Here is a 16446-nt window from a genome sequence, read left to right on the forward strand (position 1 = left end):
GTTAGAACCTCAGTGCTTGTAATCGACTGAAAGAAATTGATTGTGCTCAGCTGCCCTTCTGGGACGAGACTTTATGGTTCTCTGAAGAAATGAAGCTTTTATAATTGTGTGTTCCCATCACTCCCCCCTCGCTCTCTCCTCTCCTGTCCTCTCTCTCTTTTTCTCATTTCCTTGCTGCTAACTGCTCTGTTGACATTCATCAAAGGCAAGACGCTCACAATTTATAGGTGACGTGTCTGGTCTTCCATGTTACTTTGCATTTGGCATACATGACATTAGTTTCCCCGGCTGTATGGCAGGAGTAGAGTGCTGAGCAGTGAATATATACATCTATGTGTCTTCCTCTCCCTCCACAGGGAAATCTAATCAAAGCCTAGATACTCTGTCAATGGAAATCTGATTGCATTATGTGTGATCATGTAGAAGGCGTGAAGTGGCGTCGTATTAACTAAACCTGACCAACGAGCATAGATTGTCTTATGATTGATCTTCCTGGATTGTGCGGCGCTTTAAGGCTTTGCATCAATAGCTGAATGTGTGTGAATAACAAGCAGCTTGCAACAGCTTTGTGGCAGAGAAGCTAAAGTGGTCAGCAGGGGGAAATGCTGGAATGAGGATCTATTCTAGTTTAAAGGAAGACAACAAGAAACGTGCAGGCCCCAAATTTACAATAACAATTGTTTTACTCCTTTCCATTACAATATTACCCCAGAAGAAAAAACCTTAATGTAATTTTTTTTCTCTACAGTGTTTAATGTGGTAGCTTCTGTTGCTCTTTAACTGTATCAAATATGTCACCAGAATGAAAGGGACTGAAGTAAACTGAATTAAAGGGGAATAACACACCTTATGTAAAGAAACATCACTTCTCTTACATCACTGCTGGATTTAACATTGTTTATCCTGCAGGACTGTGTCTCTGCTGCTGTGTCTTATGCATGACAACTCCCCTGACTTAGGTGACCGGAGATATTTCACGCTTCTTTCCAGGTGGGCAGACTCAGATGTGCTCAGTGCAAAGGTTTGCTCGACGCCAAATCACATTTCACGCTTGCACTAATGTCACCCAGTGATTGAGGAGGAGTGAGAACTAGCAGGTGGTGTTTACAAATGAGAACACCCCAAACCGCAAGCCGCCCTGACACCAGATGCTGATTTGATTATGGGGTGGCATGTAAGATAGTGTATGAATGTATGGAGCAGGGCAAGGTGACACATACTAAGTAGATTACATGAAACAAAGTGCTGCATGTAAGCTCTTCGCTGCATTGAAGGGACGGGTGTTTTTGTGTACCATGGATTTGTATCGCAAACGAGAGCATGTATTTTTCTTGAGTCATTCCTCCATATTGATGTCGCTCGCTGTGTTTTAGGTGAAATTGCAAATCTGCTTTAAGTTCTATTTATTTGTGTCGAACAAGTTTCGCACAAAATAATTCAGTACTTTCATGGATACTTTTCTCTCCCACACAGAGTCATAGATTTCACAGAGAAAGTGTTCTTAAAGCTGACAGCACGTCATAATTACAGCATATTAGTGTTCAGAGCTGCAGTAAAGTAAAACATAACCATCTTCAGTTGAGTGTTTTGGAAATCTAGGATGTCTAGTGTGGGATACGATATGGTGCCTTGCTATTAAATATGCAGACAGTTTCTAAACAGAGCCAGACTGCTCTAGTCCTGGATGACACCTCTCACAACCAACTGTTCTCTATACATGAACATCCCTTCTTCTTCAGTCCTTTGTAATTGCCAGCAGATGCAAATTGAGCTCTGACAGCCTGTAGCCGCAGTTTCCACTCAAACCCAACCTCCTAATCAACTCAGTGTGATTTAACGGTGCGTCCTCAGCATTAGTATTCCAGAGCCGGATCCCTCTTGGATCCAGGCTAGGATTATCCAAGCTCTTAACATCTTAGCTAAGCTGGTTAACACCTGTTTTTATTGACATCTGAACACCATCTGAGGCGCCTCGTCTTCTGTGGTTTAAAGGATCTTCTTTTGCTCTCTCCAGCAGGCTAGTCGCTATTATTCGTGTAGGCTGCAGCCCACATAAATTACTGCTTTTCCCACCACAAGCATTTCTAGTAGGTCAGCAGCTTCTCTGTGGAGACCGGGAGTTAATTCACATTCTTACAAACAGTCTTACTGCAGCGTAATTTGTAATATGGTTGCATTAGTGGTAAGTCGAGATACTTTGATGCAGATATATATCACTTTTTCAGAGCATGGCCAAATAAACTCAGAGTGGTGTAGTTATATTTCTGCCAGTTCCAAGTCTAGACATGAGCTACATTATACCGTACATGCTTCACATTATATGCCAGGAAAAAAAGAAAACAGGCTTTCTTTATCTGTTTACAAGCCTAATATTTCCATTGGGGCCGACATTTGCGCCAGTTTAACTGATGTAATACTCTGTGTGGACTCCTCGGACATTTCTGTGAGTCTGTTTCATAAGTCCTGCCAGGGTCAGCGGGGGAAACTTTGAAGAATGTTCCAGGATTTGTCTAAATCATGAGGTATGGATCCTCTTAAGCGTTGCTGGCATTAAAGCTGAGCCATATCAATGATTCCATTAACCTAAATTTGAAAACTGGGCTTCACAACATGGCCATGTTAACCCCCCCGGATTTCACCAAGCTCTTGATCCCTTACTATTTAGATAGAGTGGAATGAATGGTCATTCACATTTGTCTGGCTACCGGCTGTGTTTCCTGCCCCAGACAGGGAATTAACTGTAATATGACCCCATGTTTATCTTTGGCCTTCATGTGTCCACATGTTTTCTGCTTATTTTCCCCTACCCTTTAATAATAACAGAAGCTGATCAGACCATAGAGAGGCTGATGTGTGATGATGAGGTATTAAGAGTGAACAAGGACAGAATCCCAATCTGCAGATTTTTTTCTTACCTTTCCTCAGTGAACAATAATCATTTCAGGCTAACGGCACTGGAACGAGCCGAGAAGAGAAAGAAACAAGTGTCTGCCTTCATTAGGACAAAGGGAGGGGTGAACAGGAGAGCATCTGACAAGCCAGTAACGCCTCATTGTCCCTGATCTCAAGTTTCATAAATTTCCACGGCTCTCGTTAAAGGACGTGTCGCTGCTGTCACCAGGCGCTAACTCGTTATCTTCTCGACGCCGTAAAACGCTGTAATTAACATTCAACAACTGTAACCGATCCAGCATTCTTCCTCTCTAGCTGCTAATTGCCACACTATTGTGCTTGCTCATGAGTGGGCCTATTGTGTGTGCACTTGTGGGGACACATTTCTGCGGCTCATCTTGATTGTAAACAGAGGTGAGAAAGCAGTTCACACAAGCTTAAAGGTTGCACATGTTTTTTTCTCAGCTATCCTTGCAGGAGTCTTTGAGTTTGTATCTCAGGCAAAGAAACATCTAGAAAGTATTTTTTCTGAAATATTTTGCATACAACTAGAAATATGAAATGCCTTCCATCTAAGAGCTGTTAAATAAAAGCCCACGGATGCTTTTAGTAGACTCTTCAAGGGTAACGCAACTGTATTTTCACCGTTGAGGAGCGAATTGGAGGCCCATTTGTCGAGATCACAATTACTGTAATTACAAATTTCAAGCCTTGCTTGCCTGTGGTTGTAAAGACAGAGGGGGCTATTATTTAGGGACCTACACTATTCTGGTTACATCCTCGTATGAGCCGTCTCAAATCATATCCTCCAATGCATCAAACACATCCTCTAGGAGGGAATGTATGGCTGTCACTATTATCCACCTACAGGCTCATTCAGAGAGCTCTCTCCTCTAAGTGAGCTATTTTTTCCCTCTTTGAGGCATCTGATTTTTTTACATGGTTTCCTCTAGAAACCAAGTGGTGTCAACTCTGTTTAGTAGGAATGTTTTGTTTTCCCCTCAGCTGCTCTTGCTTGACCTTACAGGAGCAGCAGCCATCACAACAAGACCTTATGAATAATTAGCCCGGGTCAACTGATACTCTCCGTCTACCAAGCCAGCCCCTGCCAAAAGCCAGTGAACTGTGAGCAATTCTGCCCAGTTGAATCAGTTGCTGCTCTTGTTATTTGAAGGTAAAAGTCTAGATGTAAGTTGATACAGGAGCTACCTTTGAGACCAAGTGCAAGAAAGGAGAGAGGCTGTCAAATTAACAGCATTGCCAGGATGATATTTGGAGGCTTCTACGGTGGTCTGTTACAGATATGCAATCACCTGGTGCTTATCTGTATGCTGCTGGCCCGGCATTTCACTCTCCAGGGATTATACCGAATGCCAGGGTAGGGTTTCTGAGCGCCAAGACAGTCCAGGGGACAAACAAAACCCAACTGTTGCATTGTGTTTCTTGTCCTGGTTTCATGTTCGGGTCAGAAGAGATGGGGGTGCAGGTGTCTGGAGATTCAGACGTGTCTCTATGCAAGGAGTTAAGAGCTTTATTGTCAGCTAAGTGATGTTCATTGTGTCTCAAACAGTTTCTTTTCGTCTTTCATTTTTTTGTTCAGGGGTGGTTTTCTGTAACAGAAATATCTAAGCGAGATGTTATGACCCTATCTCAAGAAAAGCTACAATGCTTGATTGTGAAATTCACGACATATGATTGCAGTGATTTTTTTGCATCTAGCAACCTCTTATGCCCTTAACACTGCAGTGATTTTCTTTCCCCTCTCGCTTGTTACGTTTTTGGGTTAGCAAGAATATTTTAGCTTACTTCATTAGAATGGATCCGCAACTGACCAGCCCAGCCCTCTTTTTTATTTAACTAAACCAGTTTGAAGTCATGCCGAGGACATGCATTAGTTTTAAGTGCTTATTCTTAATGATTATTAAAATATTTATAGAAGTTGTTGCATGCTACTGTGTTGAAGTCAAGCCACCGAACCTCTGGTCTGAGGTCAGTTTTCAGTGTTCAAATCTCAGTCCCCACTACCGTTGAACCACTGTGTCACTCTAATCTATTAACTGTATGAACCTGGACTGAATTTGTAGTAACTTTCGGATCTGTAGAAAAGACATTACATGTGTTAACATTAGATCATGACAAATCGTATCAGCGTGTCTGGAGTTTTAAATGATCAATGAAGTCACAGCGCTTTGCATTGTGGGTAAATGCGCACTGTGCCTCTCTTAATGGGGAGACACTCAACAATGCTGCTATAGTGGTACCCTGTTTGTCCCTCATAACCTCAGAAATACCTGAAACCCACCCACCCACCATTGATCTTTAAACGTACCAAAAATGTTAAACCTTTACCGTTAGCTAGCTAGCTTGCTAATAGTAACAGTCCAAGTAACTTGAGCATCTCATTTACTTCTCTGGGTGCATCCTGGACCGATGACTCTTCAAAGTTTTAGTTTGTTCACATCTTCTCTTCAATGATTCTGTTACATGTTACACATCTCTTGCTTGGATTCGCTGTCAACATTGAAAGACATCCTAGCATGAACTGTGGCTGAACAAGACATCACATGAATGCAGGTGAACTTATGAGCCTGCCCTTGCATCAAACCGAACACATTATTAGGGCCCGATAAGTGTAAAATAAACAACTCACCAAAACATTCTTTGCCAATAAATAAGTCCAAGTCCCCCTGTCTATCTTTCAAGTCCACTGTTGTCAAGCCTTGAGTCTGAGCCTAAGTCTGAGTCATCAATGCTTGAGTCCAAGTTGAGTCACGAGTCCTGATAATCAGGACTAGAGTTGTACAACACTGGCATGCTAGTCTAGGGGTTTTCTTGGTAACTGAATAACTCTGCATAGCAGAGCTGAAGATATTTGTCCCACCCGTTCGGTCATAATTTCTATCATTTTACATGGGCTTGGGCCAGGCTCGGGCTTGCACGGTAAATTAGCGGTCAGGGGAATCTGGACTCCCCTCAGCAAGCAGTGGTGCGTCAACGGCACGAGCACTGGTTCGCGCATAAAGTGATAATACAGGACTTCTATAAGATCGCATCATTCCTCTGGCCAAAATTTAACCAGCTGAGAATGTTGTCACACTCAGACAGGGAGGCCGTACATGCTCATGCCCGCACTCTTCTGCAAGCTATGCACGGTGCTGCAGGCGCATGACGAGATGTGGAGACTCGAGACCCAGAGCTCTCCAGGGACGAGCACACTCATCCTCCGGCTAAAAGAGCAACTTTTGAGGAGTGGGAGAATGTACAGTGAGCTGACTGGGAAGACGACGAGGTATCTCGCTACATTAAAATGACTGTCATGGAAGATGAAACCGATGTTCTAGGCTGGTGGAAGATCAACAGACCATCCTACCCAAAACTCACAAAATTAGCCAGATCAGTAATGAACAATGTCGGGGCAGACGGGCTGTAAACGGGTTCGGGCTTTGAAAAAAATCTATCTAAATCGGGCTAGGACGGGTTCAGGCAGAATTCTGTCGGAGTCGGGTCGGGTCTTACTTTTAAGGCCCGACTACAGCTCTACTGCATAGTTTAGTACCCCGTTCAAAAATTGTTTATTTGGAGGGCAGGAGTCAGACTAAAGGAGATTCATTTTTTATTTATTAATTTATTTGACAGGGGCCATGCAAAACAAAAACTGTCAAGCCAGAGTTAGCTATAAGCTCATTTTCATCTGTGGTCCCTGGGCAGGAAGATGTAAAATAATGTACAATACAAATAATAAAAAACATTCTAGCACTTAAAGCAATACATACTCAACAACAGTCCATCACTATTAACACATTATAATAATCAGTAATGACATTTCATTATCTCTAGTTTGATGCATTTAGAAGATTAACTCAGTGATCACATGATTGTTCTTCCATGAGCCATAATTTCACTTTACTTTTAAAAACACTGAGGCTTGTACAGTCTCTAATGTGGGTAGGAATTGATGCAGACTGTTTTCCTAAGTTAAGCCGAACAGTCTCCACTTGCTGTTGCCCTGGTCTCCCTACGATTGTCCCTCTAGAGTAACACACATTGTTTAAGTGGTGGTGGGGCCCGATCATGAATTAGTTTATACATCAGAAATATCTGCATAAAAAGAAAACTGTCAAAGGTCATTAAGTTATGTTTCTTAATGGTGTTACAGTGGTGGTAGTTCCTTGTTTTTTTATCCAGAGTTTTCAGTGATTGTTTGTAGAGGGTGTATAATGGTTTTAGAGTGGTTGCTCCAGCCTGAGACCAGCTTGTGACACAATAAGATAAAGGATCATTTACAAAACAAGTGACACTTGTTGCACTTCTTCATCTGAACAGTGAGGTATTTGTTTGCTGGTTTATTGATGTATGCTAACAAGTGGACATTCTCAGTAATACACTCAGCTAGTCTGTATTTTTTGCTGGTGTGTGACATTTTGTCTAAAGTTTCTCATAGGCCTTTTTTTGTTGAATATTTTTTTACTGTACAAAGTTTCTCTGTAGCTTTAGTTAATCATAGATTTCTTGATGTCACCTCAGGGTAAACTTTGTTTGAAAAACAACTTCTTCATTGTTGAAGTCGTGTATTTCTTGCACTGCAGCTTTCACAACACTCAAGACAACTCAAATTGTGTTTTCTTTCATAGGACTAAGCTTCAGTTTGTGTTGGGTTGTGGCTTAACCCCATATATAGATAACCTGCCCTTTTAGCGACTCACAGGATCCTTTGTGGTTTTCATGTTTGCACAATAGGCACATAGGTTGTGTTTTTCTCACATTTTTACAACGGCTCACCACCAACGAAACTGCTGTAGCTGCAGAGTTTGAACTCTCACTGCCTGTTCTTCTTCCTGTTAGAGTTTCTGTGGAAATTAACGCTCACAAATATCTTTGATCCCCTAGCAAGCTGACATTAGAAAGTGAAACAACTTTGAGACAAATGTGCCTCACACATGTAGGTTTCGTTTTCACTCATATATTTTGATAAAACAACCAACACGTAAAGTTGTTCACTTAGCAGTGAAAAGTGGTTTGCCTTCTTTTCATTTCAACCAAAATCAGGCCACTGAATAACCTTCTTCTTCTCAGGTTGTGATTAGTTTAGTATCCTCAGGCTCAATATTGAATCAATGTCAGCTGATGTGTGATGAAGACAGAAAGATTTGTCTTAAACTGGAGTGCTACATTTTGTGCTTAATTCATTTCCATGCTCTATTGCCTCTAATTCGACCTGCAACATCAACAAGACTATCTGTAGTCTTCACACTGTCCTGATTGGACACAGCTATGGAAAGAAATGATGTACAGCTGTGATGAATGTGGAGATAGGAGCGATGCTGGCACTCAAGCAAAAAGTCCATTTAGTAGAACCATGCACAAAGGAGAATTTATTCTCCTCAGGGTTTAGCAGAGGGAAAGAAAAACTGAGTGAAAGTGTCATCATACGGCTTTTTCAAACGAGATTGTTAAAGATAGATCTAATTTTAATTTGGGCTAATGCGAGGAACACTATCAGCCATTGAGCGAGAGTGTCTTATGACTGACTTGACGTACTTTGCTCGACAGTCTTGTGCTTTTACTCTGCAGTTTAAGAGACCAGGCCAAGTGCAGAGACAGGGTAATTTGAAAAGCTTCTCCTCTCCCTGTTTAGTTCATGAACTTCAACATCCCACCTCTTCCTACCTTCCTTCCACGACTGTATTAGTCTCTCCGGAGAGTGTCAAGTCAGTCTGCTGCTTCTGTTTACAGGCTATTCAATCACTCTTAGTGCTAGTAGCAGGCCGATTTCCTTGGAATGCAACAATCCCCTCTCACTACTTACATGCAAGGTATTTATCGTATGAAAAATTTAGCACCATCCAACTGGCCTGTTTTACTAGCCTTGTTCTGGTTCTGGGACTGGTAAAAGATTGTAATATATGCACTGCAGTCAAAGCTGAACATAAAAACATCCCAGAATACCCTGAGATTTACACTCTGTCATGGGAAAGTGTTACTCTTGTAACACCGTGGTGCTGGAGATAACATCTTATAGCTTCGAACTAGTTCTGCGGTAAAAATGAGTCATTTGGTTTTATTTGTTAGATCAATTCACAGAGTTACACGGAAAACATTTGTTTACTTAAAGAAAAGTCCAGATTTAAAAAGTGGTTGCGTTTTCAATTTAGTTTTCGTCTACTAAGCATATGTCCCTGCTGGAAATACCGTGTGTGTGTGTGTGTGTGTGTGTGTGTGTGTGTGTGTGTGTGTGTGTGTGTGTGTGTGTGTGTGTGTGTGTGTGTGTGTGTGTGTGTGTGTGTGTGTGTGTGTGTGTGTGTGTGTGTGCGCGCGCGCGTGCTATTGACCTCAAACCTGGCGACAGCCCCTGCTAACAGCTGGTTTTCTGCCAGTTTTTCTGCAAGGCTATGAGAAAATTAGCTGAGCTGTGTGGGAGCTTGTAACACCTTAATATAGCATTAAGCAGGGTGACCGAGCTCGCTTCAAATGGATAACTATGTTGTCTATGTGAGTGCACTTTGCAACTATAGCATGAGGTCCTTGTTCTAAAGGTTACCTTTAGCTGAAATTGTTAAACTGACAGACATGCAACATTTTTCATACCATAGTTTGTTCACTCCTCTAGCTTGAGCAGAGGCTAAAGGATTTTGTTGAAGTAATGATACAGGCTATAGTTATATATGCTTCCTTGCGTTTCTTTCTTTAAAACAATATAATCATCACTATCCACATACTTGCATGCATCCTGCACATTTTGAAAAACTGTCAAGAGTTGCCCACATGGCAACAAATATGGCGACCGTGCAGGATGTACTGATTATATATCTGATAAGTAACTTGCAAAGCCATGAGAAGCGTTATAGACGGAGGTGGTTAAGACAAAATTGGCTGTTTTCGAAACCGCCTACTATACTAGCAGTACATACTGATTTGGCCAAAATTCAGTATGTAGTAAGTAGTATGTGAACAAGAGCAAAATCTGCAGTATACCAAAACTCCCGAGATGTCTACTGATTCAGGAAAATTTTGTTTTTAGGTGCTGTGAAAACTATTAAATTCCAAATAAACCACTTCCTAACTTTTTAAATCATAAGTGGATGCTAAAGAAGCAGTTTAGCTATTAGCTTGGCCATTTTTTACTTCCGTATTTCGAAACCAGCAGTAGGCAGTACCTAGCCTACTACATTAGTAGGTAGTATGTAGCAGGCCATTAAAAAAACAGCCATTGACACTCAGTACTTTAAGATGTCTGGATATTCTTCTTCATTGTTGGTTACTGGTCTTTGCTTGAGATGTTGGCTGCACTGCTCAACACTGTCCCCACAGTTTATGGTAGTACGGCAATGTTTGGTCTGTACCTGTAGGCTTTCAGAGCATGTGCAGATATACAGATGAATTGAACCCAGAGTTAAATTGACTGTGTTTACTTATTGCTTTCTATAGTCCTCTGACCACTCAAAGAACATTTCCATCTCATATCATATTCACCTTTTCACATCACATTCATACACTGATGGCAGAGGCTGCTATGTAAAGCACCCATCAGTATTAACTAATCCCATTCACACACCGCCAGCACAGCCTCTGGGGGCAGTTTGGGGTTAAGTGTCTTGCCGAAGAACATTTCTGCGTGTGGACAGTCTGGGATTGAATGCTGGATTGAAACACTGACCCTACCACTGAGCCACAGGCGCATCGTAAATTTGGGAGAGTTCAGGCAGAAGGCTCCGTCCATATCCGTGTGCACATCTTATGTAGGGCATAAATAAGCCTTTAAAGTCATCCTTAAACTCCAATAAAAAGACGCCTGTGTGACCCGCTGAGCGTTGCTGTAAATAAACAACATGCAGGGATGGAGTGTCAGCATGTCTTTAATCATCTCGGCTCTGTCTTCATCTCTTCAGGCTTTTCTTTTTCCTCTCCTTGTCCAATCTCCCTCTGACCTGTCTATTTACCCTGCATCCCCTCTGTAATGAGGGGCGTTCGTTCCTCAGGCATGTTTAAACTGCAGACAGGATTAACTCGGCTAAAGACTTAATGCTCATGCACAGTCACCCCATGCTCTGTTTGCCGTTTCCAGGCTGCACATCGACTAGCAGCTCTGTTAGGCTTTCCTCTCCTGCTTGTTCTCTGTCTCTCCGGGCTCCCCCGACCTCCACCACCTCCACCTCCTCCTCCTTCTTCGTCCTCATTTCGGCTGAATTAATTGAGTTCTCATTTTTGTGAGAAAGCTCACAGGAGGGCTGTGTTAGGAGCGAGAGTAGAGTGATAGAAAGACAGACAGAGACAGAGTGATCAGCAGCAGAGGGCCTAGGGGGCAGAGCTCTCCCAGAGGTAGACAGTCACCAGTTTCCTGGGGGACGCTGAGGCCCCTCTGCAGTGACTTATATCTTTATCCTCTCAACAGTCACCCCTCAGCACTTCAGGGAACACCCATGGGCTGGTGGTCAGGGTCAGGCAGATGTGATTCCTCACTCTTGAGCCCAGGGGAGGCTGCCACCTAATTTAAGCTCTTTGTGTCTGGAAAACCAGGAAGTGGAAACACTGAAGGGATGTTTGATAAAATAGTGAAAAATGTGGTATTTTACTGCAGAAGAAGAAGTGAGACAAAGACAAATTAATACATGCATAGTGCTGATGCTAGCTGTGAAACAAGTCGCCTCAGCAACAACCGCAAAGGACAAATAGCCCCATGGTAGATTTTTGTTAACTGAAAGTACATTTTGGAAAGTACCATGAGCAACCAACAGTCCTCATGTGTGGTGAGAACCTGACATAAGATGATTCACTGAACTAGGTGCTAGCCAAAGTGCTAAATTTATGTGATCAAAACCATGTAGTCAGAGCAGGTTTCCTGTGAATCACTAAGTGAAGGCATCTCTCAAGGCATCTCTGTTTTACTTTGATCTGCCCCTAATTTGTACTTTTGGCAGCTGATGTGTTTATTTAGCTCCACTAACCTCCTTTGATATAACCAAACTCTTATTTTTTCATAGTTCTTACATAGTTGATTTATGAAAAGCACATGGCAAACATTGTTTTCATAGAGCTCTGTGTGAAACCAGTTATGATTTTGAAGTTATGATCACTATAATTTCAATGTGGCCCACAGGCAGGATGTATTGTATTTTTGTTATTTTGACTTGTAATGAATCCAAGCTGTGCACCTGCAGGCACCATCTGCACCTGCAGACATGATGTGGACTGTCCCTTAGCCTGAACCCTTTCAATTATGAACCATTACAACTTCTCCTCTTTCAATATTCATGCACAGGCAGATCACTCCTACAGATGTCTTAGGTTGCTGTAAGTTGAGATAAACACTTGCTGAGTTGTAACAGCCAATCGCCCGCCTCTATTCCTCAATGTCACTGCCTTAGCACTCAATAATTCAAAGCTTGGCGGTAATGAGCTCCCCGTAGGCCCCGTCCCCGAGGAGCCTCCCCACTGTGCCTCCCCTGTAATGTAGTTATATCTCATGTCAGCTTTCAAATCAATTACATTTCTATCTGATGGCTATGTAATTGCGCCTGATTGAGTTTTTGGCACGCCAGCCAAGTGTGTGGTTCACAAACTCAAGCCAGTCAAAACAGGAAGCTTCATCAAATGAAACTGTATTTCATCCTGATGAGGCTGCTCGCATGATAAGCACAAGTGTAATTATGATATAATAACAATAGCAATCTGTGTTTTTCTCAGCTTTGTTGTTTTTCTTCGCCTGCTCTCCAGATGAAGTTTTTGCCCCAAGGACTCTGCACAACATTTGCTTTCCTCAAGATGCAAAGGCTGATTTGATTGTTTGTAGCATGTGCAATTTAGCAGAATAAATGCAAACATAATGCTTTTTGTGAAAACGTTAGAGTCTGGTTTTCAGTTGGTTTTCAGTGGTTTGAGTGCAGCAGACTGTTTTTTTTTCTGCAGGACTAAACTTTGTGACCAGAGCCACTGTGATCTTTAATGTTGTGCTTGGATTCTGCAAGATGTCAGATATACACCACTGCCAACAGAAGACGTACAGCCATTGGCATTACGCCCAGAAATAACAAGCTAACCTCTTACATACACCAGCTAGCTGGCAGTAAGGTCAGAGCAGTATTGTTCTATGTGTCAGATGTTTCAGAGCAGAATGAGTGGATGTACAGATGGACAAATGAATGAATGGACAGGACAATAGACAGATGAGAAGACCTCCAAATGCACACATGGATGGATGGAGGACTGGAAATACGGATGAATAGGTGGATCAACAGAAAGTATGCCTGGATGGACAGAGGGAATCCTCTAATGGAGTAGTATTGAGATAGATGAGGGGGAGGATGCTGTGGTTAGGTGCATCAGCAACTAAATAGAGATGAATTGTGGCCGCTGTCAGCAGCACTAAGTATAACAGACATAGTAAAGCAGCCTGGCTCATCCATAATCAGCAGACGCAGATTGTCCTTCATGCCAAAAGAGAGCTTCTCTAGAAATAAAGCACTGAGAGCATCCACCATTCTGTCTTTCTATCCTCACTTCATCTTCCCCTTTCGTTTTATATCTCCTTACTCTTGGTGTCTTGCCCTTTAAATCTCTTCACTTGTACTATTCTCTGCTCATTTCTCTTCTTAAGGTCTCACGTCTCTCTGTCTGTCTGTCTGTCTGTCTGTCTGTCTCCCTCTCTCTCTCTCTCTCTCTCTCTCTCCTCTCTCTCTCTCTCTCTCTCTCTCTCTCTCTCTCTCTCTCCTCTCTCTCTCCAGCACTGTCTTTTGTGTTAACAGCCTTCCATTTTTTTTGCAGTTGGGGAGCCACTGGGTGCACATCTACAATCTTGCCTTTCATTTCATGGCTTCTGGAAATGGATGTTTACTGCCTTCATTAAGGCATGCGGCAGTCAGCACCGTGTTTTCCCTCTGAAGTTTAGCTCCATGAACCTCACCATTAGAGGACATTATGGCCCCAGATTTCAGGGCACAGTGGAACACTGTATAATTTGATTAGTGTTATTAATCAAGTGGATACCGCTCCTCTCACCCCTGTTTCCCTCCCCTCTTCCCCTGTCTGCCATTTCGCTTCTGCTTTCAAACCCTTCAGACCTTCCCTTCCCTCTTCCCCCTCCTTTCCTCTGTCCTCCTCTCCATCGCCTTCACTACATGTTCTGAATGTGACAAAAAGCCTTCTGCCTTCCCTTTTAAAACAATGATTTACCACTTGTTTTTTCTCCCCTCTAACCCCTCTTCCCCCCTCCTCTCTTAGCCCAGGACATAAATCAATTGAGATGAAAGTTCCATAATTGTGCTTGCTGGGAGGGATTTGAGCAAAAATTGCGCTATGAATTTTTTAAAGGGAATTTTTACTAGCTGTTCAGCGAGACTTTGGAGGCGAAGGAAGGTGAGGCCATGAGGATTTATGGGCCTGGATTCTTCATTACTGAAGTAATTTTCCTGCAAATGATAGTGCAGCACCCTGGAGGGGGGAGCGCTGCCCGCCTGGGAGAGTACAAACCTGCTTAATCTCTCGTGGAGAGAGAGCAGCTCAGAGCACTAATATCATCTGTAAGCGCTGAGGCTCCATTTGGTTCACATCTTAACCGCAGCTAGTGTATTTGTGATTCATAGTAATTGATTGCTCAGATTCGTTCCAAGTGCAGCTATATGAGCTGATTTCATTACAGGGGAGGTTTTTATAGAACTACTAAGAAATATGCACCGGGGTCATTTTCATGATGCAATGTTTTTGAAAACTGTGTACATTTTGGCAGACATTTTAAGCTTTTAGTGTGATTAATCTTACTACAAAGTTTTAAAGGAACATTAGCTTGCAGTGAGCTGCTGTAGCTGGGAAATTATCAGACTAGACATTACATAGTCTATTTTCTCTTTCTGTGGTTGACACCTTGTCATCTGTTTGCAGTGTGCATGTCCGTCCTTGTGACTAAGATCTGCTTTGCAAAGCTGTCATGTTGTTTCTCCAGCAAGGGTCTCCACATGTCTCTCTGTCTTTGGTCTTTCCTCCTTCCTCATTCAACCTTCCTCAGTCCAATATGGCGACGTTCTGTCTCCATCTCTTTAGGTGCAGCCAGCAGCAGTGGCCCTCCTCAAGGTTAGTGCGTCCACGATGCCAGGTCTCATTCTTTATCCTGCCTGCCGTCCACTCAATTTTACAGCTCAGTAGCTTGAGAAGCAGAGGGGGTAAATCTGCTGCAAGAGGGAAAGAGAGAGAGTGAGTGAGAGAGGGGAGAGGGAGGAGGAAGGGAGACACAAAATTATTGTGCACCCTGTCGGCAATTGAAGTGGATTCATTCCCTGCACACTAACAACTTAGAACAATTAGTCACTTCTCACTAGGCCAGACCTGAGACTCACTTGAGGGCCCAAAAGGCAGTCAGCGGAGGACCCACTAGCATGGCTGAGCAAAGCGATTCAATGAAAGGAGAGGCAACTTAGAGATGAAATGGCTCTGAGCTCTGCTGAATGGCTCCTTGGGGCTTTTTTATGCAACAATGAGATAGAAATAGGCGTAAGGAAATTTGGATTAATGAACTGTTAAGTCATAAAGCCCCTTTCAAAATACTACACCATGAAAGTATCACTGAATATGAATGATTATTCTTTTTATGAGCATGTGTTAAAATGATGATAATGGTCACACTTTTCAAAATATCATAAAATGCAGTTAATGTCTATAATTATCCTGATTTGATTCATCTGGTAAATAATGTGTCATGCATAGTTTTTACAACATCCATCAAGATAAACATAGACCACAGTGTCAGTAGTCCATTATGTTCCGCCCAATAGGAGATCCATGGTAGTTTGCAGCTAAGAAGAGCAATGAAGCTTCAGCCAGCACATGCTCCTGAACAAAAGTGAAGCATGACTAGGTGGGTGGTGCGTGGAGGATCAGGGAGTGGAAAGAGAGAAAAGTTTGTCCTCGGCCCTCTGCAGAGACGCAGCGTGACCAATTGAGGTGAAGGGGATGAATGAGGCCATTCAGTGGCTCTAATGAAAGAGTTCCTGCTGGGCCCTGAATGAGGGTGGGCCTATCTGCAGCACATAGGCGTGCACAAACCAGTGACCTCGAAAATTACCCAGGAAGCACTTTGGGACAGTCACCCCAGCAACAGGCTGGGGTGAGCATAGTAACCAGCCGCTTCAATCAGAGCCTGGCAGCTTCTTAAACAGAGCAAAGATTTTCTTTCTATTGAAAGAACTCTGTGTGAAATCAACTTCGAGGGACACCCCTCAGTTTTTTTTTTACACAGTGGAAGCTGCCAATAGCTGTCCCATGTGAAAACGTCCAGGAGCTCTCAGCAGCTTTGAGAGGTGTGGGATGGTACCCTCAGGACTTTTCCTCTAAAGGCACAAAGACCTGTTTGTCTTACATATGTATGTGAATGTGCTGCCTGGGTGTATACACGGCGCTGTATGTAGGTTAATTAGGTTCAGGGGATGTATAGAGACAGGTTTAGGAGGCTGTGGAATAGATCCAATTACAAAGACTCCAGATAAGAAGAGATTCCTTCACCAACCCTTGGGACTGGACATTAAGTTTACAAGCATCTTCAAGGATCAGGTTCTTTGGATGTTATCCATG

At 42.8% G+C, this 16446-nt stretch overlaps 1 protein-coding gene across 1 annotated transcript in view; it reads left to right on the forward strand.

The window, feature by feature from the left end:
* fbrsl1 (fibrosin-like 1) overlaps window positions 1-16446 on the forward strand; it is a 492137-nt gene that overhangs the window by 362981 nt on the left and 112710 nt on the right. The window contains exon 14 of the mRNA XM_034691889.1: window positions 14923-14952. Within this exon, the coding sequence (XP_034547780.1) occupies window positions 14923-14952 (30 nt within the window). The remainder of the gene's footprint in view (window positions 1-14922; window positions 14953-16446) is intronic.

This window comes from Notolabrus celidotus, chromosome 9 (genome assembly GCF_009762535.1).
Source record: "Notolabrus celidotus isolate fNotCel1 chromosome 9, fNotCel1.pri, whole genome shotgun sequence".
Lineage (NCBI taxonomy): Eukaryota > Metazoa > Chordata > Actinopteri > Labriformes > Labridae > Notolabrus > Notolabrus celidotus.